At 41.3% G+C, this 26,907-nt stretch overlaps 1 protein-coding gene across 1 annotated transcript; it reads right to left on the bottom strand.

The window, feature by feature from the left end:
- Positions 1-1,083: 1,083 nt before the first annotated feature.
- On the bottom strand, positions 1,084-26,544 carry LOC134302719 (uncharacterized). Its single transcript, XM_062987913.1, has 10 exons — positions 25,990-26,544; positions 24,343-25,589; positions 17,349-17,678; positions 13,957-14,283; positions 12,316-12,443; positions 11,757-12,204; positions 9,141-9,318; positions 7,118-7,780; positions 4,394-5,074; positions 1,084-3,914 (listed from the first exon to the last, which is right to left on the bottom strand). Exons 1-10 carry the CDS (start codon positions 26,537-26,539, stop codon positions 1,957-1,959), a joined length of 6,510 nt encoding a protein of 2,169 aa, XP_062843983.1. The 5' UTR covers positions 26,540-26,544; the 3' UTR covers positions 1,084-1,956.
- Between the last annotated feature and the right edge of the window lie 363 nt (positions 26,545-26,907).

Below are 26,907 nucleotides of genomic sequence, written 5' to 3'. Positions count from 1 at the left end.
CATAATATGAATTATATAATCTAGAAATGTCTCTCACGGCTTGGATCACCACAGTTTTATACAATGTGTTATCTTACATAGAATGTTGAGGTTGCACCATATTCTTATTAGATGTACACATACAGTAGATCTATATTACTGAAAAAAAATAAAATGATTGAAGGCTGTTAAATTGTTAAACCAGAGAAAATGACGTAGTAAAACATGACATGGGTGTAATGCCTAGTTTACAAACCTGTAGCTTGTATGATAAACTGAAGGGAAAAAAAACTACTGAGTATGAAGGTAACAAGATGTTTAAATATGCATTGTGTTTAACTTCTACAATATGTACCACAGAACAAAATAAAACTGTCTTTATTGTCACTATACACAAGTACAATGACATTCTGCATGGCATCTCTTCAACAGAGAAAATAGCAGCAGTGGAGAAAAATAGTAGCAGTACTTACACAATATTATTTACATTCTGAAAAAAATAAATGTGTATAATAAATACTTGATGCTACTAAATACTGAACAGTTGAAGATTCCATCGTTAACAGAGATTTCTTAGCTAGAAGCAGAACTGGTCTAAACCAGCTCAAACTGGGTTTTGGAGGTCACAATGTCCAGAACTCACCAACAGACTTTATTCTACTACAGACAGAACTAAAACTCTAACAAACTCTAATTCAATTCTTTATGCTTCTCACTTGCTGTAACGTTTGTTAGAAATCATTTTATTAATTTGTATGTATAACTATTATTTAATCAAGTCCTATTTAACATAAATTATGCTTTAGGCTACCCAAGGATGATGGAGGTCCCTGTTGAGTGTAGTTCCCATTAAAAACATGTAGGGAGTTTTTCCTTGTCGCTCTTGTTGCCCTCGGGTTGTTTAACAGGGATTTTTTTGCTCCTGGAATCTATAAAATTGCATTGAGATGTGGTCTACTGTAAAAAGCGCTATACAAATAAATTCACTTTGCTTAAACACTGTAATGTATAGAATACATTTATTTTTTATGTTGAAGTAAAAGTAAATATAAATGCATAGACAATTCTATATAAAACTTACAAATCACACATACTTCTCTTTATATATTTAAAATATCATCATTTACAGTGATTATCACCATAAACTCCATATACAGTAAGAATAACACAGAAATCTTTAAATTGGTTTAATGCTGCAAAATATTTTAATACAAAACCAGATCTATCAGTTGAACAATGGAGGACGACCAATACTGCTTTCCAGACTAAATTCTTTCTGTTTTGCCCGTCCTTCAAATATAATAATAAACTCATCACCTTATGACTGTGACCACAGAGTCGTTAGTCGTTACTTCTATGTAATACTAATTCTCTGGCTGTTCCTATCCAACCAAGTGACCACAAAATGTGGGTGTAGAGAACCACTGTTCCATTATTACCTTTTGATCTACTTTCCCATATTCTGGGTCACAGTGCAGTACCCTTCTGGTTTGGTGGAGACTGCATATCAAAGTCGTAACGGCACTATTTTAAGAATCAATACACAAGTCAACACAAGGTCATATGAAGCAAAAATCTGAATGTAGTATTTTATGTTTTTATGCTTTCATTACAGATACATGCTGTTTTTTCAAGCAGTGCCATCCGAGGAATCAAAGTTTAAGTGGTTCATTGGTTGTTTTTGGCTCCTGGGAGGGGCTCCCTACATATATATTCAAAGGACATTGCTGCTGGCCCATACTGATCAATAAGTGTGTCCTCCTGTAGATATTTATAGACTGCCTCTCCTGATAGGCTACTGGATTTCTGCGGATGGGCGTGATTCTTTTATTGTATGAATGAAGGTTAAATGAATGGTTTTGTAATAGGAGTTAAAGAAGGTAATTTTGCTCAAGTGTCCACATACCTTTTGGCTATTTAATTTATTTACAAGATGTAAATATCAAGATAATAATAAACACACAAAAGCAGTAGTTTTTAGAGAATAGTACATGTGCTTTGTTTTAGCTCATCTATCTCCTTACGTAATTCATACTCTGTTTCCTCCTTGCTTTGTTTAAGCTCAGCATATTCCTTCTGTGTACCGCGGTACAGGTCATCGAGAAGTTCATAATCCCTCTGGTACTTGGTAATCAGTTCCTTTATGTGTTTTTCCAGCTGAGCTTTAACATCATTAAACTGTTCAGCTTGTCTTCTAGCCTCATCATCATACTTGCTCTTCATGTCCAGCTCTTTCTTCTTGTAGTTCTTTTTCATTTCCTCACGCTCTCGTTCTTCTTTCTCTCTTCTGTCTCTGTCTTCTTTCTCTCTTCTCTTGATCTCTTCCTGTCTTTCTCTCTCAATTTCCTCTTTTAGTCTCATTATCCTCTGTGTGACTTCTCTTCTTTCATTGTCCTCACTGGTTCTTCTCTCCCACTCTTCTTTTCTAATTCTTTCTTGTTTCTCTTTTAATGCTTTCTTTATTTTTATTATGTATTCCTCATACTCTCGCTCTCTCTGCTCTCTTTCTCTTCTTTCTGCTTCTTTCCACTGTTCTCTTTCCTCTTCTCTTTCACGTCTTTCATCTTCTCTTTCCTTCTCAAAGTTTTTCTGTTTTTCTTCTTGTTCTTTTACTTCTTTATCATGGTTCTCTTTTGTTCTCTTGTGTTCTTCTTCTCCTGCTCTCATCTTCTCCTTCCATTCCATCTCCTGTTCTCTCAGTTTTCTCTCAATATCATCTTTTATCTCCTTTTTATCATTTTCTACCTCCTTCATTTTCCTCTTCCAGTTTTCCTGTTCTTCTTCTTGTTCTTTTCTTCTCTTTTGTTCTTCCTCGTCTCTCTTTTTAATCTCTTCTTGTTGTCTGATTTTTAGTTTTTCCATTGCTTCTTTTTGTTCATGTTCAAAACGTTCCCTCTCGATTTTTTCTCTTTCTGCTCTCCTCCGGTCCTCCTCGTCTTTTTCAGCTTGCTGCTTAAGAAATGTAGCATTTTGCTTTTCCATTTCCTTCCTCATCTCCTCCAACATTCGTTCATTCTCTGCCTTTTGTCGTTTATCCTCTTCTGATCTTCTTAGGTCCTCCAGCCTCCGTTTCTCCTTTTCTTTTTCTTCTTTTTTCTCAAACTCTCGTCTCAGAGCTTCTTCCCGTTCCTTAAACACTTTTTCTCTTTCACATCTCTCCTGTTCCAGCTTTTCTTTCTCTGTCTCCATACTCTTCCTTATCTTCTCCAGCTCTTCTTCATATTTGTATTTCAGAGCTTCTTTTTCAGCCTGCATCTGTTCCTCCTTCTCTTTCAGTATTTCTTGTTGTTTCTGCTGGATGGAATTTTCTGCCATTTCAAACATCTCGTTTGTAAAGTAATTGTTTCTGTCAGACTTTATAATTTCTTCTATCATTCTGATAAGATCATGGACTTGTGTAAAATCGTTCTTTTCTTTATTATTGAACACATGAACTCGTCCACCACAGTCCCTGATCAGTTTATCTATGCTTCTGTTATCACTGTTTTTGATATATTCTTCCAAGGTCTGATCTTCCAGATCATCTCCACGTGTAAACAGCACTATGGTGTACTTTGCTGCCTCAGTACCAAACATTTTCTTGATCAGACTCAGGGTCTCCAGCTCTTCCTGTGTGATTCTTCCTACACCTAACACAATAATAAAGGCGTGAGGTCCAGGAGCAGAGAGTGAGATACATTTCACTATTTCTTCAGCTGCTTCTTCATTTGACAATGTGGTGTCAAACAGTCCTGGAGTATCAACAACAGCAATGGATTTGCCCTCAACTTCTCCAAATCCCTTCTGGCAAATTTTTGTCACAGATTTCATGCTGGCATTACACTGAAATGCTTTTCTTCCGAGGATGGTGTTTCCTGTTGCACTTTTCCCATTTCCTGTCTTTCCAATAAGAACAATTCTTATACTCCCAGGATCAGATGATTCACCCTCAGCACCTGAAAATAAGATAAATTAAATTAAAATAATTTTTTTTATTCTTGTGTAAATTTTATTTTTGTGTAAATTTTATTATTAATTATAACATTCTCCATTCCTCTGTAATCTGATCACTGCAAGGGTTCTGGAATGTTGTGTCTGCAGTCCTGCAGTGATTGATTGAGTGAATGATGTCTTGGTTGGTCAACAAAGGAACCCTTTGCTGACTACATGTGACTCAACAGGGTTCAAGCTACCGTCTACTCCAGATGGCTCTGCCTATGCTATACTGCCGCCTCCAGTCAAAGCACCAGTTTTATCTAGACTATTAATTATAGAACTAAATAATTAATCGATAACATCTTCTTTTACACAACAGCATGAACTAGACAGAGCACAAACTAAAAAGCAAATGAAAAGGACAGTAAGTGTAGAAACAAGGAGGTGGTTTTAATTATATGGCTGATCAGTGTATTTGTGTATTTTTGAAACTACTCACATGTTTGCTGTTGATGTTTCTCTAGCTGCTTGATTCTCTCCTCCTTTTCAGTCAGTTTTTTCTCCAGTTCTTGTGTAGCTCTGTCTCTCTGTGCTGCAACGTACATCAGGAGAGAATAAAACTTGTTGGTAGTCTCCATCTTCTTTACTTGATCCAACAGAGCTGGTACCTGCTGGAATCTTTCACTCTCTGTTTTCTGTAACATGATGTATCTGCCACTGCACATGCTGAGAAGTTCTTCTGTTTCTGAACTTTGTTTAATAAAGTTTATTGCTGCAGTATCATCAGTGTTACTGTTGCTGAAGAGGACGATGGTGTGGTCATTCATTCTGGAGCTGAAGATCCTCTGGATCATCTTGATTTCTGCTTTATCTTCATCCTGAAGTGGACCAACAGGTATGATGATGATGAAAGCATGAACTCCAGGATTACAAAGAGATACACACTGAAGAGTCTCTCGCATCACTTTATCATCTGACAGCAGAGAGTTGCAGAGAGCCGGAGTCTTTAACAACGTGACCTGGTATCCACTCACCACACCCTTCCTCATTAAACACTCTGATCTGGGATCTGATATCAGTTCTGTCTGCTTCAGAATGAGATCTGATATTGAAGATTTTATTTCATCACTTCCACACAGCACCAAGTTCAACACTGGTAATGTAGAGACTCCTTCTGCCACTAAAGTAACACAATAAAACAGGTAAAACATGTATTTACTAATGCTTGTATTTATTTCTTATTTCCTAAACAGTGTTCTAACAGGGTTTAAGCAGATTTGTGTTCTTGGACTGTTGTTTACTACAGTAAGAAAATGTTTATTGTGAAACCTCTAAGAGTGTCTGCTAAATCCCACATATGTAAATATAAATGTTGTTGAACTGACAATTCTCTTATGATGTTTGCTTGCAAAGACTTGCTTACGATCCTCCTCGTACGTTGGAGTTATAGTTATTATAGTAACCTTCTGAGCGCAATTTTTAATGCAACCAATCAGGGGGTGGGTTTTGGTTAAAGAGGGGGCGGGATGTTAATATTTTCGAATTTAGCAGCAAAACATTTGGACGTCCAGATGGATACTCATGTAGATAAAAACCTTACCAAATAAAAAGGTAAGTGCAATTGTGAAAGCAAGATCACATGTTGTCCTACCATATTTTAAACAAAACACCCAGTGCTTCAAAAGTGACCATATTGAACTACTGATAGCAAATAGAAATGCATGAAACGCTGAAATCTGAGCCTTTGCTCTCGAGATACCTTTATATGAGCTAGCTAGCTTCAGGTTCACCTGCTTAATTTGGTATGTTTCAAAACACTGTAACTTTTTCACTCTTTTTGCCTCTGTCTGAATTTTTTTTGTTAAACAAATGTAAAAAATGTAAAGGTAAAAGAAACATATGAATTAAACCACAGCAACAGTAACTGCATGTGAAATGCCATGAAAACAACATTAAAAAACTGCTCTACAGTCTAAGGCAACGCCCAGTTTTACCTAAAAGAGCCCTCACAAAAAGCATTGACTCAAGCTAAAATGCATGTAATGGCCCTCACTGTAACCTGACTAAGGATGTCCTGATCACGTTTTTTTGTTACAGATCCCGATCATTAATTTTGATCCCGATCCAAAACCGAGTCTCAAACCGATACTTGTATTTTCTAGATATTGTCTAGATAAGAACTGGATAATACTGTTTACACAGTGCACACTTCAAGTACATCACAGTTATTCACATTAATCCAGTGTACATGTTTAACAACTGAATAGCTCTGCAGTGCTGTAGGAAAAAAATGCTGCATCCAAGCTATTGCTTAATTCTCCTTTATTTTACAAAATAAGAGTAAACAAACTTAGTGCAGCATTGTAGTAGCAACACACCCAAAATGAAGTGAAGGTTCTTTTTGAGGAAAATCAGCATCTCTGCCATCTTAGAGGACAGCCGGTTCCTCCTCTCATCATATAATAATAAACTCACTGTATTCGACTGAGTGTTTATTTTTTAGGTGCCATAGTAATTGTAGATCGTTTGGTTAAATGATATGGTTTGTTTGTTATGAGCCACCGTACTTGTAGGCGTGTTGTAACTGTTCAGTCTTGTAAATGTTATGCTCCTCTCATACTCGGACTAAAAGTTATTGTTTTGTAAACCGGAGTGATCCTGGACTCACACACCATATAAACAGTAAAAATCTACAGTAATGAATGCAGCTCTGCTCCCACCGCCTCGTGAAACGCTCGCATTGCAGACATTACACTTCACTGTTGGACTCTCCATTTATGACAACCGGCTTGACCGCTGACGTAAAATAAAAAAAATCGGGCTTAGGATCGGGCTTAGTAAAGCCGATACCGATCAGTTAAATAATGCCTTGATCGGGCCCGATTCTGATCTTTGAGATCGGATCGGGACATCCCTGAACCTGACTTTCATAGAAAATCTATGAATTGATCTTAAACATGCAGTTTATGCAAGAAGGTCCATGAAGGTTTTAAAACTAGAAGAGTTCTGCAAATAACAACAGTGTATTATTTAAAACAGTTTTTACAGTTAAATACGATTGTTTGTAAAATCTATATAGACACTATAAAGTGTCTGTGTGAGCGTAGAAACACAATGATGAATGACTGATGAATGAATAAAGCAAAGGTTATGACATTGGTCAGATCCATCTCTGCTTAAGACGACTTCAATAATCTACAAATTACATAAATACCATGATTACCTCCACTCTGCACCAGCTGTTTTCTCTTCACAGCCGGATCAGTTGATGTAGTTTCTAATGAATAATCCTGGTCTTGTGGTCCTGGTGATCCCAGGTTCTTCCTCTCTTGTGGTTCATTAATTGTGCAGGTCATGTGATCTCCTCCATTCTCAGTTACCATCACATCTATCTTCTTCAGAAGCTGCAGAACTTGATGTTTATTAAATGGTGATAGATTCACAATTCTGTAGTGTTTCATCTCACATTCACTGATACATGTGGAGAAGAATCCATGCTCTTCAGCTGTAGTTACTAATAATAACCGGTTTATAGACTGTGGGATGTCCGAGTACAGGGTGCTTATGATTCTGTCATTGGGCTCCTTTGTGAGGTTTTGGGACTGGAGCACCAGTAAGAACACATGAGGTCCAGGATCTGAGAGTGTGATGCACTCTTTCACTTTCTGTATCAGTTTCTTCTGAGAGAGTTTGGGATTATATAGGTGAGGTGCATTGATGATGGTGATGGTTCTTCCCTCCACCAGTCCACTAACTCTCTCACAGTGATGATCTATTAAATATGGAGGAGCTTCAGTCTGAAATGCTTCTTTTCCCAGGAGGATGTTTGCTAATTTGTTGGTGTAATGAACATTTGTACCCAGTAGCACGATCCTCAGCTCAGAGACTGAAAAAAATATAATTCACATTTATGATTAATAAACTGGTCCAGATTCAGTCCCTGGGTTCAGTAACCAGGGTAACGTGTGATTATATTTCTGAGAAAACTGACTGCTGTGTTTTCTATTTAATTTTTAATAATTATTTTTGATGAACATTACTGATTTACATCTATGGAGAAATTGGTGTAACCTCAGCATTCAAGTCCAGAAGTAAGATAATTATTTAGGTTCTGTGGTGATCCAAGCTGTGAAAGACATTCCTATATCATATCATTCATATTGTGTAAAGTAATATTTACTCAAATTTACTTACAGTAAATTATATTTTTGACTAAAGTTTAAGTAAAAAAGTTCCACTATAACTTACAGGTGAAAGGTACTGCAATACTTTGTCTTCTGAAAGTGTTTAAAAAATCTGAAAAAAAGCACAGATAACAGATAAGTTCCTGTTAACCTTGGAAAAATAAAGAGGAGTTCTACAGTAAAATATGCAGAATTACTTTAAACTTACAGTAATAGTAATAAAATACTTCTGCTACTAATATTAAAGTAAAATCCAGTTATACAGAGACTTAAAACATTTTACATGGTTAACACCTCAGTGTTGTCTTGAAGGCGTTGTTCTGAGATCTCAATGTAATTTTCTGCATTAATGCTGCATCACAGACGTGTTGATGACCTTTACCAAGGGTACTGACACGCCCTCATACCATGACACACCCTGGCACTGACACAGACTCTGGCTTTCGGATTTGTTGCTGGTAACAGTCTGGCTGGTTCTTTTCATCTTTGGTCCACGCAATGTCCAATTTATTTTTTTTAAAAAGAGCTGGAATGCTGATTCATCTAACCAAAATACACGTTTCTACAGTGTGATGGTCCATCCTAGATGCCTCAGAGCCCAGAGAAGATTCAAGATTCAAGATTCAAGATTTACTTTATTGTCATTTTACTGAACACCGAAGTGTACAGAAAAAACGAGATTACGTGCATTAGTTCACATTAAAAACACCACAGGTTTAAAGAATAAGAAATATATATAGAACAGTAATAGAATAGTAAAGTTAAATAATAGTAATAATAATAATAATACTGGCATTTACAAAAATTGCACATTGTACTTAAAGTATTGCACATGCAGAAAAATTCACAGTGGTTATACATAATGATAATTATTGCACATTTTGTTATTGCACATTTTGTTACTGCTTGTTAAGATATAAGGATATTGCACATGTTATATCCATAGATTAAAATATTTATCAGATTTGGGTTAATTTGTTCTGTTCAGAAGTCTGATGGCAGTTGGGTAGAAACTACTTCTGAACCGGTCCGTGTTGCAGCGTAGACTACTGTACCTTTTACCCGAGGGCAGAAGGGTGAACAGTCTGTGACAGGGGTGAGTGGAGTCACTAATGATGCTCCTGGCTTTTGACGAGAGGTGCTTTAGAGCCAGATCCTCAATAGGTGGAAGACTGGCCCCTATGGTCTTTTCTGCTGCCCTAACCACTAAGAACCTAGCCCTAAGAAGTCGACGCCACTTCTGGACATGGTTAACATAAGACTTCTCAGTAAAGTGTTAAGTATGATTAGTGCAGTAACTCTGTATTGTAGAGCTGATAAAGGTTTGATAAACTAATCCCTCACCCATGTGGTTATATCAGCTAGTGTTGAGTGGAGGTTCTTGATGTGGCACCGTCTGAGGGATGGAAGATCATGAGCGTTCAGATTAAGCTTAAGATCCTGATTCCTTTAATGGTTTAATGATATTCTGCACTGTAGAGGGAGAACATGAAAATTTTTTCCAATCTTTCTTTGAGGTTCATTGTTTTTAAACATTTCATCATTTTCTCACACATTTGTTGACAAACTGGATCCTCTGATCATCTTTGCCAGATGATCAATTCAAACGTAATCACCCATATTGAAATAAAAACATATTGTTTAAAAAATTAAATAGAGTTAAAGGCTTAGATGTCACATTCATAGAAGTATTCAGTATACAGTTTACTTTGGTGCCAGTATTAATATTTTTTTTTGCCCAGCCATAGCCCAGAATTAAACCCTGTCCAAAATCTGTGGAGAGAGCTAAACAATGGTACTTCACAGATTCTTTCTGGATCCACTGTACTAATCTTACATTGTATATGTAATGAAAAGGTGTCCACAAAGCTTTGGCAAGACAGTGTATGTGTTTAAATGAACTATTTAAAACATTATTTGATTACAAGTTTTTTTTTTTTTTTTATTTAACTGTTGATTTTGACTGTTTCTCTGACTCATGTGTTGTTTACATGGAGAAATGGTGTAAAATGACAGTAGCAGTGTAAAACCCTGTGTTATATGATCCTGTTTCTATTTCAGGTTTAGAGACTCGTTACACATTTACACACAGTTTAGTTCTATCTTATAAATAAACACATTTAACAGATAGAACGCGGATGAACACATTTCATTATTAATGAAGGTCATTTGGATCTTACCGTTATTCGACGCCATTTCGTTCCAGTCCAAATCAAAAGTGAGTTTATCTGAACTAAACTTTAATCAAGTTGGAACCTTCATCATTTTCTATACAGCAGCTCCATCTACTGTCCTCTTGTAGAATTACACCCCATCATTCATCATATCCGAGTGGAATAAGATTGGAGTTTATTTTGTGAGTTTGCTGTAACTGCTCATCATTCTACTGTGAGATCTGATTTTATTTTCTCATTCATAGGAAAAATCTCATGTGACATTTCTGTCTTGATTTTCTATTGAACTGTACATTTATTTAAACTTACGTTTTCATGGTCAGAGTCGCAGTGGGTTCAGCATCACAATTACTTGCTGCAACTGTAAACTTTTTGATAATCTTTCCTTCTTTTAACTTTGTGCTTACCTGTTTGGGACATTCAGAATATTTTTGTTCTCAGTGAACACATAATTTTCTACAAATAAAAAGGCTCATCATGTTAGGATTTCCACTCATGCTGCCTTCTTGGGGGTTTTGGCGACCTCTGGTGTAGCTGAGGGGAATTCAATCAATTCACCTGTCTTCAATCTACTCATTACCACTCAGCCTTCATAAGCCCCTGGTTTTCCTTCACCCACTACCAGATCGTCTGGCATTCCAGCCTTCTGGTTCCTTGCTGCTTCTCCTGAGCCCTGCCAGCCTTACTCCCCAGGCTTCTGGTTCCCTGCTGACAGCGCCACCTGCCCCTTCGGTTCCCTTGCTGCTGTTCCAGTGTCCGGACTCTCCTTCCCTGTTGTCCTCCGTCGCCTCCTGGTTCCCTGGTCGTCCTTTTTTAGTTCATCTGCTCCTGTGCTTTGTGTTTCAATAAATCTGTTATACTTTATCTCTGAGTCTGTGGTGTGGTGTTCGCCTTAGGGTTCCTCTAAAACTTTTGTGTTGGCTCTGTGCCAACCCTAACACAGACATCCCAAGTTGCAAATACTCATTTCCGGGAGGTACCCCCGGACCACGCCCCCCCCCCCCCCCCCCCTCCAAAAATTTTTTTTTTAATTAAATAAAAAAGGTAAAAAAAATCTCTCGCACACACCAAAGTACAGTATATGGGTGATAACAGAATTTTTAGAAGCTGCTAACTGAGCTACTAAGCTAACTGTTCGCGTCACAAACACATTAATGTTCCCTACATAGTGCACTAAGTTGTATATCAGATAACGGATTTATGTTCCCTACATAGTGCACTAGATAGTATTTTAGATATGAATTCATGATCCCTACTTAGCGCACTAGACAGTATATTAAACATGTTCCCTGCACAGTGCGCTAGATTGTATATCAGATAACGGATTTAATACGCGTGCGTGTGTGTTCGCTCGTTCTAGATTCCGGGAGATTTTATCTGACTTGCGGGCATCAGGGAGCCGCTCTGTATATGCGGGAGACTCCCGGAGCTTCCGGGAGACTTGGGATGTCTGCTAACAGTACGATCTGGTCATATGGAACCCGCGAACCCACCCTCAGAGGACCAGAGGTCCCTGGAGACCCTTCTCTGCCACCAAGCCTCTCAGCTGGACCAGCATGACCAGCTGCTGAAGTCCCTTATTGAGAGTAATCGCCAACTGATTCAACAATTGGGGAATGTCTCCAGGCAGGTTGCCGCTCTTACCTCCTCCCAGGCCATTTCCTCCACAGACCCCAGCACCGCTGCACACGCCACTGGTCATGTTCACCCCGACGCCGGTGCTCCTCATCCTGCCCTGGCTCCCTCTGCCCCGTCTGAGTCCCTGGCAGAAGGACTCACCACCCATCCAGAGCCTTATCACAGTGAGTTGGACAAATGCCAGGGTTTTCTGTATCAGTGTGGCCTTGTTTTTGCTCAATGACCCATCACTTTCGCCACCGGGGCCAGCAAGGTTGCATATATTATTGGGCTGCTTAGGGGAAGGGCTCTGACTTGGGCTGAGGCTGCCCAGTCTGTTGCCAGCCCACAGGAGGGTTCGTACGAGGATTTTCTTAGCAAGTTTCAGGCAGTCTTTGATCACCCTAACTATTCCGGGAATGCCACCAGCCAACTGTTGGGGCTACGCCAGGGCTCCCGGCCAGTCGCTGACTATGCCGTAGAGTTCTGGACTCTGGCAGCGGACTCCGGCTGGAACGACGTGGCCCTCCGCGGCACGTTCCATTGAGGCCTGGAGGAGCGCCTCAAAGACGAGCTGGCAGCCCGCGACGAGCCCCCAGAGCTTCAGGGGCTTATTGATTTAGCTATTTGGTTGGATGAACGCCTTAGGGAACGCCGCCTGGAGAGGTTGGCGTGCCCTGTCCAGACCCTGAGACCCATTGCCCTCAAGTCCTTTCCATCTGAAATTTCTCATGGTCCACCCCCAGTACATTCCACCACCGATGCCCCCGAACCAATGCAGTTAGGTCGGGCACGGCTTACCCCAGAGGAATGCTCCAAAAGGCTGTGCTCGGGGGAATGCCTCTATTGTGGCCAAATGGGGCACCTCATTGCTTCCTGTCCAGTGCGCTCAAAAGGGGGAGCTTGTCAGTAGGAGTGGGGACTCTGACGAGCACAGCCCCTGATTGCCCATCTCCACAGCCCCGCCTTTTAGTCCCAGCCACCCTTTGCCTTCCAGGAGGTCCCCTTCATCTTTCCGCTCTAACTGACTCAGGGTCCGAGGACAACCTCATTGATGCTAACCTGGCTGGTTGCCCTTGTGAAGCCCTGGACTCTCCCGTTACAGCCTGTGCCCTGGACGGCCATATCCTTGCCCGTATCACCCACCGCACTGCTCCTATAACCCTGGTCCTCTCGGGCAACCACCGTGAAACCATGACCTTCTCTATTATCAAGACCACCAAAACCCCTCTAGTCCTGGGTTTTCCTTGGCTGGCCACTCACAATCCTCACCTCGATTGGCAGCAAGGGAAAATTACCACTTGGAGCAATTTCTGCCACTCTGTTTGTCTACGGTCTGCGATCCATCCTTCTGGCCCTCGACTAAATTCTCCACCTTCCAATGACTCCATAGACCTCTCTAGGGTACCCGTGGAGTATCACAACCTCCGGGAGGTCTTTAGCAAAACCCACGCCCTGACCTTGCCTCCTCATCACCCATACGACGATAGACCTTTCTCCAGAGGCCCCACTTCCGACGAGTCGCCTGTACCAGCTATCTCGTCCCGAGAGGGAAGCTATGGAGAACTACATTTCAGAGAGCCTGGCGGCAGGCAAGTTTGCCTGCCACCCTGGAGCCAACAGAACTGTATCCCTCCTAAAGAGACATTTCTGGTGGCCCACTCTAGAGGCAGACACTAGGGAGTTTGTGGCCGCATGCCCCACTTGTGCCCAGAGGAAATCCTCCCATCAGTCTCCAGCAGGCCTGCTACAGCCTCTTCCCATCCATGGGCATCCCTGGTCCCACATAGCCCTAGATTTTATTTCAGGCCTTTCTGAGTCGAAAGGTATGACCATCATCTTAACAGTTGTGGACCGTTTCTCTAAAGCCATTCACCTCCTAGCTCTCCCCAAGCTTCCTTCAGCTTTTGAAACCGCCCAACTCCTGTTTAACCAAGTCTTTAAGATCCACGGAATACCCCTGGACATAGTTTCGGACCGTGGGCCCAAATTTGTGTCCCAAGTCTGGCGCTCCTTTTGTAAGGCTTTAGGAACTTCCATTAGCCTCCCCAGCCACATGCGTGTACATCCCACCTTCCACTTCTCACAGTTAAAACTCGTTCACCACTCTGCCCCTGAGCTTTAACATCACTAAATTGCTCAGCTTGTCTTCTAGTCTCATCTTCATATTTGCTCTTCATGTCCAGCTCTTTCTTCTCGTAGTTCTTTTTCATTTCCTCACGCTCTCGTTCTTCTTTCTCTCTTCTGTCTCTGTCTTCATTCTCTCTTCTCTTGATCTCTTCCTGTCTTTCTCTCTCAATTTCCTCTTTTAGTCTCTTTATCCTCTGCCTGTCTTCTTCTCTTCTCTCATTGTCCTCACTGGTTCTTCTCTCCCACTCGTCTTTTCTAATTCGTTCTTGTTCTTCATACTCTTTCTTCATTTTTAGTTTGTATTCCATATGCTCTTGCTCTCTCTGCTCTCTTTCTTTCCTTCCTCATCTCCTCCAACATGCGATCATTCTCTGCCTTTTGTTGTTCATTTTCTTCTGATCTTCTTAAGTCCTCCAGCCTCTGTTTCTCTCGTTGTTCTTCTTTTTTCATAAACTCTCGTCTCAGAGTTTCCTCCCAGAGTTTTTTTTTTACATGAACATAGTTCGAATACATTCTTCGATAGAAGTCTGATCTTCCAGATCATCTCCATGTGTAAACAGCACTATGGTGAACTTTGCTGCCTCGGTAATCAAATAATTACATTCTAATTAGGATAAATGATGCTCTAAGCTACCCAAGAGGGATGGAGGTTCCTGTTGAGTCTAGTTCCTCTCAAAAATATGTAGGGAGTTTCTCCTTGTCACTGTCGCCCTCGGCTTGTGGGATTTTTTTGGTCCTGGAATCTATAAAGTGGCATTAAGACGGGGTCTATTGTAAAAAGTGCTATTCAAATAAATTTTACTTTACTTGAACACCGTGATGTATAGAATTTTTTTTTTCATATTGAAGTAGACATAAATGCATACACAATACTTTATATAAAAAACTTACAAAACACATGTACTCCCATTTTTACACTTTTTTTTATTTATATACCAGCAATTTACAGTAACTATCACCATAATCATCACATACAGTCAGCATAACACAGAAATCTTTAAGATGGTTTAAAGCAGCAAATATTTTAATACAAAAAATAGTTCTATCAGTTTAAACCTTTAGCCTACTTCTATGTAATACTGTAATGAACTGAGTAAATGAAGAGACTGAGTAGAACGGTGGGGCGGAACCTGCGCTGATTGAAGGTGAGCAACACGGACACTATAAAAGGTCGGACTCTTTGGGGATGGGGAGAGACTTTGTTTGGAGCAGTATGACGGCCGAAAGACTGATTAACGTGCCGGAGCTGGAGCAAGGAGGAATCGAGAGTCGATGGCGGGTCAGCGAGAACTGTTAAAAGAACAGACTGTGAGACGCTGGTGAAGACTCTTGCTCAGAGCGAGTTGGTGGCACGGTGAGGTTTCCGGACCACGTGAGACGCTGTGTTGAGGCTGGTCGCGGTTATGGTGCCAAGGCTTCCGAACTTTTAATCCAGATATCGGGTCAGTCTGCTCCTTTTTAGTGGGATGATTAGCGGGGGGTTTGTGTAGTTTTAGTGTTTAATGACTCTGAATTTCCTTAATGATCATGAACTGAGTAGATGGGTTTAACCGTGAATATCCTCGAGCAAGTGCAATACGTAAAGTAATCTATACTAATCTCTTTTATACCTGTAGCTTTTATAACTGTATTAATTGTGTCTAATCGATCCCTTTAGATAACTTGATCGGAAATAGATTATTAATCATGAAATGCTAGACTGTACAATGAAGTTTGTGTGCACTTAAAGTGTGACATGTTTCTCTTGCCGTGTTGAATTATGTGCTAATGAGTGATCTGATAGTGTGTTATTTTAATACGTGTGTCTTGAAATGAATTGTATGCTCACTGTGGTGTTAGCGTGTAGAGTCTAGTGTCGTATGGTTGTTCTCTTACTCCATTTTTATCTCTGGGTTTAAGCCAGTATGCTGTTTTTATCGGTTTAATAAAGTTTTCTAATGTGTGAATAATTCCATATATTCGCCTGGTTATTATCGTGCTTTACCAGACCTTCCTGGGTTAACAAAGGTGGTGGCAGCGCTACGCTACGGTATTAGAAGGTTCACCTAGTGACGTTACACTGGTGGCAGCGGAGGGATCTCTTTTTTGGTAACTTTTGGGTCCAAAATGAGTGAGTCAGAGAGATCTGAGTCGGTGGCCCAAAATTCAGCTGTACAAGCTGTACCACGCCCCGCGTTTATGCCGGAAGCTTTTGATGGCCTTACTGGTAGTTGGCCTGACTGGCTTGGACAGTTTGAGCTGGCAGCAGAGTTAAATGGCTGGGAGGACAACCTAAAGTTAAAGTTTATGATTCTGTTACTGAAGGGGAAAGCTAGGGAAGTGTTTTTGGGATTACCCAGTGATGCTAAGGAGAATTATGCTCAACTAAAAGCTTGCTTAGAGAAGCATTTGACCCCACCTGCTAACGCAGAAGTGGATAGATTAAATTTTCATAGTTGTAAGCGTTCTCAGACCGAGTCAGCTTGTGAGTTTGGTAATAGAGTCAGGAGGATGGCTCGGCGGGCATTTCCAGGAGTTGATGGGAAAATTGTTGACATGTTGGCTAAGGATCATTTTGTTACTCATGCTGGAAAGGGAGATATACGGGTACAGCTTAGGGCAGCTAAACCTGAGAGTCTTGAAGATGCTATTACCCTAGCTACAGAGTTAGAGGTTTTAAGGGGTCTAGAGAAAGAGGATGTGTTGGCCGAAGCCAGGGTACGAGGTGTACAGGTGGCAGGTGAATCACAAGTACCAACTGGTGTGTTAAATAATGTCCTAAGTGCTATAGATAAGTTAGCTAAAGAGGTGCAAGAGTTGAGAGAGGAGAGGGGTGCTCCATCTAATTTTGGGCCAGGTAATCGGCCCTCTAGGTCAAGGGCTCCGGATCTTCAGAATAGAAGGTGTTGGCAGTGTGGAGAAACAGGTCATTTAAGGAGAAATTGCCCTCATCAGATGGGAAACTAGAGTGGGTGGGTGCACCGGGCTGCTCACTCACCCTTCAGAACCCCGATAGTCAGCCTTTACGTGATAATATGGATTTTGGGTTAGGATTTTATATAGATGGTTATGTTGGGGACAATAAGGTTAAGTGTCTTATTGACACTGGAGCACAAGTTTCCTTGATAAGCAGCTGTCTTTTTGAAGTATTAGGACTCCAGTGCAAGGATTTATTGCCATATTTAGGAAAAGTACATACTGCCAATGGTGCCCTGTTAGATATCTTAGGGACATGGGAGGGATCATGTTCTTTTGATAATTTACATCTGAATCATGGGTTTTTAGTTTGTAGAGACCTCAGCCAGTCTATTCTTTTGGGTACCGACTTTCTTTCTAAATTTGGGGCAGTAGTGGATTTGCAGGCCCATACTTGTGCTTTGTTGGGTAAGAAGTTACCGTTAATTGGAAGTTTGGGTAGAGGGGAAGTAGGAAAATTAGTAGTGAAAGATGATGCCCTGATACCTCCTCGTTCGGAAATGATGTTGACCGGTGTGGTGTTGGGACTTGGGTTGGATATTACATATGGTCTTATCGAACCAAGTGAAGTCCTGTTGGAGCGACAGGATGTGATGATGGCTCGTTCCATAAGCCGGGCAGAGAAGGGAGAAGTCCTTGTTCGGGTGATGAATGTCTCCTTGGAGCCCATAGAGTTGAAAGCAAAAATGTCCCTTGGTTCATTCTCTCCTGAGGTGGAGCTTTGCTGTCAGCGTGTTGAGGGGAATCCACAAATGGCGGTTTCCCGCCACCTGCTGGAGCAGTTATTGGAAAGTTTGCATATTTTTGATAGGGGTTTGGATGGGGACCAGCTGGAGGCGGTAAGGAAACTGGTACATGCCAACATGTCAGTTTTTAGTCTAGGACCTCACGATCTGGGACGTACCCAATTGAGTTTGCATCGTATAAACACTGGCAATGCCCCTCCTGTGAAGCAAGCTCCCAGGAGGGTTCCCATACACTTACAAAGGGAGATGCAGCAAGAAGTTCAGAGTATGCTGAACCATGGGGTTATTCGTCCTTCGCATAGTCCGTGGGCGGCTCCCGTGGTACTTGTGAGGAAGAAAGATGGGACCCTTCGGTTTTGTGTTGATTACCGGAAGTTGAATGAGGTCACTGTGAAAGATGCTTACCCTTTACCTAGGATAGATGATGCTCTGGACTCTCTTGTGGCAGCTGAGTGGTTTTCCACTCTGGATTTAGCCAGTGGTTACTGGCAAGTGGAGATTGATGCTGAGGATAGAGAGAAAACAGCTTTTGCCACTAGAACAGGTCTATTTGAGTTTAATGTTCTCCCCTTCGGTCTTTGTAATGCTCCAAGTACCTTCCAGAGATTGATGGAATTAGTTCTGGCAGACTTACAGTGGACTACATGTCTTATTTACCTGGATGATATAATTGTCTTTGGGAGGACTTTTGAAGAACATCTGAGTCGATTACAGGTTGTGTTGGGGAAGTTACAGGATGCTAATCTGAAAGTAAAACCAAGTAAGTGCCAACTTTTTGCAAAAGAGGTGCAGTACTTGGGGCATATTATTTCCCCTAATGGTGTTATGACTGATCCTGAAAAAGTCTCTGCTGTTAGGGAGTGGAAGGTCCCCCAAAACCAGACTGAGGTGCGTAGCTTCCTAGGATTGGCTTCTTATTATAGGAGGTTTGTACAGGATTTTGCCACTATTGCTAGACCACTCCATAAGCTGACAGAGAAGGGGGCTAAGATGGTGTGGAGTGAGCAGTGCCAAAATGCTTTTGATGAATTGAAAGCACGGCTAACTACAGCCCCCATGTTGGCTTTTCCAGATCCCGATAAACCATTTCTGCTGGATACTGATGCTAGTGATGTGGGCATCGGAGGAGTTTTGTCTCAAATGGTGGATGGGAAGGAGCGAGTGGTTATTTATGCGAGTAGGGCTCTGAGTAAGGGTGAGAAAAACTACGCTACGACTAAGAAGGAGTTATTGGCAGTAGTTACATTTATGAAGCAGTTTCGGCATTACCTGTTGGGGAGGCGGTTTACATTAAGGACAGATCACAATTCGCTGAGATGGCTTCATAGTTTTGACCAGCCTGAAGGCCAGATTGCACGGTGGCTAGAGCAGCTGGCCTCTTTTGAGTATGATATAGTGCATCGTCCAGGGAAGAGCCATGGGAATGCAGATGCCCTGTCAAGAGCACCTCTAGAGCCAAGACCTGTGGTGGGGCAAGTAGTTGAAGACCAAGGAAGTGACTATTTAAGGTGGGATTGGAGGTTGGAACAAGCTAAAGATGCCCATCTTCAAAAAGTTAAGGATTGGGTAGAGGTGGGTAGTCCGAGGCCTCCGGAGGAGGTGAAGCAGGATCCCCAGTTAAGAGGGTATTGGAACATGTGGAGTTCCCTGTTTGTGAGAGATGGGGTATTATGGAGCCAACAGGGGGGTGTTGGTACTGTTGATACCTGTGAGCGAGTGGTTGTCCCTAGAGAGATGGTACCGGAGCTACTACACATCTTGCATAACTCAAAGACAGGTGGTCATTTGGGAATAGCCAAGTTAAGGGATAAAGTTAGAACACGGTTTTATTGGCCAGGTTGGAGTAAAGACGTGGCAGATTGGTGTGGAAAATGTCAATTGTGTGCGGCTTATAAGACTACTGGAGCAGAACCGTGTGCACCTTTACGACCCATGAGGGCTAGTTATCCTTTTGAAAAGCTGGGTATAGATATAGTGGGACCTCTGCCTGTTACTGTAGATGGAAATAAATACATCTTAGTTATTGCTGATTACTTTAGTAAGTGGTGTGAAGCATTCCCTATGAAGGCCCAAGATGCTGAGACTGTGGCAAGGGTGGTGGTAGAGCAGTTCATTCTTAGGTGGGGCACCCCTCGAAGTATTCATACAGACCAAGGGAAAAATTTTGATTCTGCTTTATTTCGAGGAATTTGTGAGTTGTTAGATATTCATAAAACTAGGACGACCCCATACCATCCCCAATCCGACTGATTAGTGGAACGTTTAAATCGGACGATCACAACTATGTTGTCCATGTTTGTAGAGGCCAATCAGAGGAACTGGGATGAGCTTTTGCCCTATATGATGATGGCCTATAGGAGCAGTGTTCAGACTAGTACTAAATTTTCTCCTTATTATGCAGTTTTTGGAAAGGAGATTGTGATGCCATCAGACCTCTTGTTTAATGTGGAAGTTACAAAACCTTATAATTCAGTTGGTGGTTATGTGGATGAATTAGAGGGAAGACTGCGATCAGTCCATGCCGCTATTCAGAAACATCAAGAGTCTGCGTCTCGGGGTCAGAAGCAGTTTTATGATTTGAAGGTGCGGGGTCCAAAATATGAAGTGGGCGACCGAGTCTGGGTGCGAGATAAAGCTAGGAAGAAGGGGAGGTGTCCCAAATTCCAGCGACATTATAGTGGCCCGTATGTTATTAAAGAAGTTATCTCAGATGAACTTCTTAAGTTATCAGGACAGGGGAAGCCTTGGTTTGTTGTACATTATAACCGCCTCAAGCCTTGTACACAGTGGTCTTTTCCAGGCACAAGGAGAGGAAGAGAAGGAGCAGCAGAATCTTTGGGAAGAGGTGGAGCTGGATCGGCCTCCAGGCACTGTTCTGACCAGAGAGGTTCTGATGTCCCTGTTACATGGTGGGTGGCGCAGAGGGAAAGAACTCAGAGAGGGATGCCGGTGAGTGCGGTACCTGAGGGTCCAGATCGTCCAGCAAGTGGGCAAGTATGTCGGCCGACTGAAAGACTGATTAACGTGCCGGAGCTGGAGCAAGGAGGAATCGAGAGTCGATGGCGGGTCAGCGAGAACTGTTAAAAGAACAGACTGTGAGACGCTGGTGAAGACTCTTGCTCAGAGCGAGTTGGTGGCACGGTGAGGTTTCCGGACCACGTGAGACGCTGTGTTGAGGCTGGTCGCGGTTATGGTGCCAAGGCTTCCGAACTTTTAATCCAGATATCGGGTCAGTCTGCTCCTTTTTAGTGGGATGATTAGCGGGGGGTTTGTGTAGTTTTAGTGTTTAATGACTCTGAATTTCCTTAATGATCATGAACTGAGTAGATGGGTTTAACCGTGAATATCCTCGAGCAAGTGCAATACGTAAAGTAATCTATACTAATCTCTTTTATACCTGTAGCTTTTATAACTGTATTAATTGTGTCTAATCGATCCCTTTAGATAACTTGATCGGAAATAGATTATTAATCATGAAATGCTAGACTGTACAATGAAGTTTGTGTGCACTTAAAGTGTGACATGTTTCTCTTGCCGTGTTGAATTATGTGCTAATGAGTGATCTGATAGTGTGTTATTTTAATACGTGTGTCTTGAAATGAATTGTATGCTCACTGTGGTGTTAGCGTGTAGAGTCTAGTGTCGTATGGTTGTTCTCTTACTCCATTTTTATCTCTGGGTTTAAGCCAGTATGCTGTTTTTATCGGTTTAATAAAGTTTTCTAATGTGTGAATAATTCCATATATTCGCCTGGTTATTATCGTGCTTTACCAGACCTTCCTGGGTTAACAAAGGTGGTGGCAGCGCTACGCTACGGTATTAGAAGGTTCACCTAGTGACGTTACAATACTAATTCTCTGGCTGTTCTTATTCAACTAAGTGAAAAGATATGGTTGTAGAGAACCACTGTTATATGAGTACTTTTGATCTACTTTGCTTTATTCTGGACCACAGTGCAGTACTCTTCTGGGCTGGTGGAGGCTGCATACCCAAGTCGTAACAGCACTATTATAAAACGGATAGTTCCGGCCCTAAAATCTGATTGGCTGAGCCGCTTTCGAAGCCGTTGTAAAATCCCTGATAAATGCACACCTAGGACCACCTCACATCATTCCATATTAATACGCCACTGAATAGAGAAAGTTAATGTTATTTTCGCCTTCATGTTGCCTAGCAAAATTTTTAAGGAACTACCTGCCATCGCGGAAGAATGCTTTATTGTAAGTTTATCCACAATAAATACATTCATGAATGTTACGTGCAAGGATCGGCACTTATTATTATTATTATTATTATTATTATTTGTGTGGCTGCGTCTTTTTTTTTTTGTGTGTGTGTCTTGCTCGCTTCTCTCCTCTACCACTGTCTTCTATAATAGGTGGAGAAGCTGTCACTCAGCGGGATGAAGCGCGTCAGTGGACCAATCGGTGGAGTGTGGAGGCGGGCATAACATGACAAATAGGAAGCGGGAAACCCGTTCAGGAAGCGAATGCCGTTTTCCGATTTTGGGCTGGAGAGACGCGTGTTGCGGTGATTGTTGCGGTGGTTGTTGCGGTTTACTTAGTTCCTTGTTGTTGTTTTTCAGGATACTGTAAATACGTGCACGCCGCTGGTTAAACGCCTACCTTCGGAGAGAGAGCAGGTAAGACGTGCGCGCACATACATTTTGCAGCACGTAGGATTTCTCATTGTGTATAGACACCCTAGGTAAGTAGCGTGTGCCACCCGTTGTACTTTTGGAAAGATAATGTAGAGTAGTCAGCCGGGTGGGGGTACATGTTTAGTTAGTCCTGGATTGTCGTATAGAATAGGTTTAGGCGTTGTTTTGATTTATTTTATTTGGCACCGCTTAGTTCCCTCTCCGTGGTATTTTTTTTTTTTTTTTTTTTTTTTTTTTTATAAATTTAGCACGTCCAATTTTTTCATCCCATCTATCGTCCTCTCATTAGTGGATTCCTGCTCCTGACCGGGGCTGACGAGGCCGTTCCACGCCTCCTCCGAAACGTGCACAGCCAATCGACCGTCTTGTCACCCACACTTGACGAGTGTAGCGCGGCAGAGTACCGTGCACGGAGGATCACACACTCCGCCATACCCCCTCCCGTCTCCATGCAGGCGCCACCAATCAGCCAGCAGAGGGCGAAACCGCCCCGTTCCTGAGAGAGCATCCCCTACGGTCTCAAGTCCCGCCCCCCACCCGGACAACAGGCCAATCGTTGTCCATAGCCGCCCAGCCTCGACCGTGAAGGCAGAGCTGGATTCGAAACGACGCTCCTTCGAAATCCAGCTCTGGTTGCAGCGCGTGTCCTCTTACCGCTGCGCCACCTGGGCGGCCGGTAGTTTGTTTTAATGTTTGTTTAAGACACAATCATTTGTACAGTCACCCTTGTTTATGAGCTTAATAGATATTTGAATTTTTTGTTTTGATGTTTGTACTATTTTGTAAATAGCATTGGTGTTGGTTGTTTTTGGACTTGTTGCACTAGTTGTTTTGTAAATAAACACTTGTTAGTTTACTTACTGCCTTCCTCCTGTTATTTCACCAACACCACTTATTTGTAAAGCACCTCCACCACTCCCCTTCCCTAAAAGGGGGACAACTCAACTGATCCCAATTCATTAAAGTTATTGATTCCGCCACACTTTAGACGAGAGCCACTGGCAGGAACGTAACAATGAATTAAATATTGTTGTATTTATTGTATTTTAAGTTGACCGCCGTTTTATAAAAGCCAGTGATAGCTCAGTGGTTAAGGTAATGGGATAGTAAACAGAAGGTTGACGGTTCAAGCCCCGCCACCACCAAGTTGCCACTGTTGAGTCCTTGAGCAAGGCCCTTAACCCTCAATTGCTCATTGTGTTCCGCTCATTGTGTAAGTCGCTTTGGATAAAAGCGTCTGCTAAATGCTGAAAATGTAAATGTAAATAAAATCAATAAGCCACTCGAGACTCTGTGCTAAAATCACAGTAATGCATGGCCTCTCGTGGCTTATTGCTTTATTTTAAGAAGTCGACACACAAGCTCATGTGAAGCAAAATTCAGCATGTAGTAATTTCTTGTTTTCACCCTACAAATGTCTAAAAGAAGCTGCCTCTTATGCAAGGCACTCACCAGGCTGTGACAGTAAGCTTTAGCCCAGCTTGTGGGTTTCCGTAGGACTTCTGCTGTGCATAGCATAGCAGAGACTTTACCTGCATTTGTGAATGCAGCAACCAATGCTGTTTATTGATGACAGCTTGTTGAGTTATTATGACCTCATGTGATTTTATCACAAAAACATGCTGTTTCTTCAAGCAGAGCCTTCTGAGGAATAATTCGTTGTTTTCGGCAACTGCAAGGGGCAACTTATGTATTCACAGGACATTGCTGCTGGCCCATACTGATCAATAAGTGTGTCCTCTCTGTACATATTTATAGACTGCCTCTCCTGATAGGCTACTGGGCTTTCTGTGGGCACAACATATGAAAAAAATGATCATTGCTTTGTAATGAGAGGTTAAAGGAGGTAATATTGGTGAAGTGTCCACATACTTTTGACTATATAATTTATTTACAAAAGATATGTTCTCTGACTAACCCACCTTGGATTGTTGAAATGTAAATATCAAAAAAATAATAAACTGAAGCAATTGTTTTTAGAGAATAGTACATTTCCTTTTTTTAACCTTATCCTTATTTAATTCATGCTCTGTTTCCTCCTTGCTCTGTTTGAGCTCATCATGATCTTTCTGGTGCTTGGTAATCAGATCCTCTATGTGTTTTTCAAACTGAGCTTTAACATCATTAAATTGCTCAGCTTGTCTTCTAGCCTCATCTTCATATTTGCTCTTCATGTCCAGCTCTTTCTTCTCGTAGTTCTTTTTCATTTCCTCACGCTCTCGTTCTTCTTTCTCTCTTCTGTCTCTGTCTTCTTTCTCTCTTTTCTTGATCTCTTCCTGTCTCCCTCTCTCAATTTCCTCTTTTAGTCTCTTTATCCTCTGTCTGTCTTCGTCTCTTCTCTCATCCCACTCATCTTTTCTAATTCTTTCTCGTTCTTCTTCTTCCCTTTTCTCTTTCTCTCGTCTCAGAGCTTCCTCCCTTTCCTTAAACACTTTTTCTCTTTCACGTCTCTCCTGTTCCAGCTTTTCTTTCTCTGTCTCCATACTATTCCTGATCTTCTCCAGCTCTTCTTCATATTTGTATTTCAGAGCTTCTTTTTCAGCCTGCATCTGTTCCTCCTTCTCTTTCAGTATTTCTTGTTGTTTCTGCTGGATGGAATTTTTTGCCACCTCAAACATCTCGTTTGTAAAGTAATTGTTTCTGTCAGACTTTATCATTTCTTCTATCATTCTAATAAGATCAAAGACTTGTGTACGATCGTTCTTTTCTCTATTATTGAACACATGAACTCTTCCACCACAGTCCCTGATTAGTTTATCTATGCTTCTATTATCACTGTTTTTTATATATTCTTCCAAGTTCTGATCTTCCAGATCATCTCCACGTGTAAACAGCACTACGGTGAACTTTGCTGCCTCAGTACCAAATATTTTCTTGATCAGATTAAGTGTGTCCATTTCTTCCTGTGTGATTCTTCCTACACTTAACACAATGATAAAGGCGTGAGGTCCAGGAGCAGAGAGTGAGATACAATTCACTATTTCTTCAGCTGCTTCTACATTCGACAATGTGGTGTCAAACAGTCCTGGAGTATCAACAACAGCAATTAATTTGCCCTTAACTTCTCCAAATCCCTTCTGGCATATTGTTGTCACAGATTTCATGCTGGCACTACACTGAAATTCTTTACGTCCAAGGATGGTGTTTCCTGTTGCACTTTTCCCATTTCCTGTTTTTCCTATAAGAACAATTCTCAGAGTCCCAGAATCAGATGATTCACCCTCAGCACCTGAAAATACAACCCCAAATTAGAAAAAGTTGGGACAGTATGGAAAATACAAATAATGCAAAAACACAGAGTTTCTTACATCAACTTTAACTTTTATTTGATGTCAGACAGGATGAAGCTGAGATATTTCATGTTTTATCAGCTCAACTTCATTTCATTTATTAACATTAATTCCTGCATCCAAAGCTGAAACACTAAATCACTTGGTCTCCTCGGTGCCAGAACACCTTTTAAGTGGTGAAAAGGAGCAACAACATTACAAAGTGGTAAATGCTTTACTGTCCCAACTTTTTTTAGAATGTGTTGCAAGCCTAAAATGCAGGAATGGATGTTTATTAATAAATTAAATGAAGTTGACAAGACAAAACATGCCTATATATATTTTCTTTTAACTACTCACATATTTGCTGTAGATGTTTCTCTAGCTGCTTGATCTTCTCCTCCTTTTCAACCAGTTTGTTCTCCAGATCTTGTTTAGCTTCATCTCTTTGTGCTTTAACGTACATCAGGAGAGAATAAAACTGGTTGATAGTCGCCATCTTCTTTACTTGATCCAACAGAGCTGGTACCTGCTGGAGTCTTTCACTCTCTGTCTTCTGTAACATGATGTATCTACCACTGCACATGCTGAGAAGTTCTTCTGTTTCTGAACTTTGTTTAATAAAGTTTATTGCTGCAGTTTCATCAGTGTTACTGTTGCTAAAGAGGACGATGGTGTGGTCATTCATTCTGGAGCTGAAGATCCTCTGGATCATCTTGATTTCTGCTTTATCTTCATCCTGAAGTGAACCAACAGGTATGATGATGATGAAAGCATGAACTCCAGGATTACAAAGAGATACACACTGAAGAGTCTCTCGCATCACTTCCTCTTCTGAGAGCTGAGTGCTGTAGAGAGTCGGAGTCTCCACCAGTGTGACCTGGTATCCACTCACCACACCCTTCCTCATTAAACACTCTGATCTGGGATCTGATATCAGTTCTGTCTTCTTCAGAATGAGATCTGATATTAAAGATTTTAGTTCATCACTTCCACACAGCACCAAGTTCAACACTGGTAATGTAGAGAATCCTTCGGCAACTAAAGTAACACAATAAAAGTGGTAAAATTGCAAAGAAATAGAATAAGTTGAGAACTAACATTCTTAATAACGCTCTTATTTATTTCTTATTTCCTAAAAAATGTTTTAACATACACTACCGGTCAAAAGTTTTAGAACACCCCAATTTTTCCAGTTTTTTATTGAAATGTATGCAGTTTAATGTCTTATTTTACTCTGAAATGAAGACATAGAACAAAAAAACAACTGAAGTTAAA

This window comes from Trichomycterus rosablanca, chromosome 2 (assembly GCF_030014385.1).
Source record: "Trichomycterus rosablanca isolate fTriRos1 chromosome 2, fTriRos1.hap1, whole genome shotgun sequence".
NCBI classification, from domain to species: domain Eukaryota; kingdom Metazoa; phylum Chordata; class Actinopteri; order Siluriformes; family Trichomycteridae; genus Trichomycterus; species Trichomycterus rosablanca.
Note: the sequence above shows the minus strand (reverse complement) of the source record. Positions and strands in the feature narration are given on the sequence as shown.

Excerpts from the sequence above, each read along its gene's own strand:
- LOC134302719 (XM_062987913.1), bottom strand. The coding sequence starts at position 26,539 with ATGAGGAAGGGTGTGGTGAGTGGATACCAGGTCACACTGGTGGAGACT. Across the intron at positions 7,781-9,140 it reads GTTCACCCTTCTGCCCTCGG|TCTCTGAGCTGAGGATCGTG; the intron begins GTAAAAGGTACA and ends TATTTTTTTCAG. Across the intron at positions 5,075-7,117 it reads ACAGCTGGTGCAGAGTGGAG|TGGCAGAAGGAGTCTCTACA; the intron begins GTAATCATGGTA and ends GTGTTACTTTAG.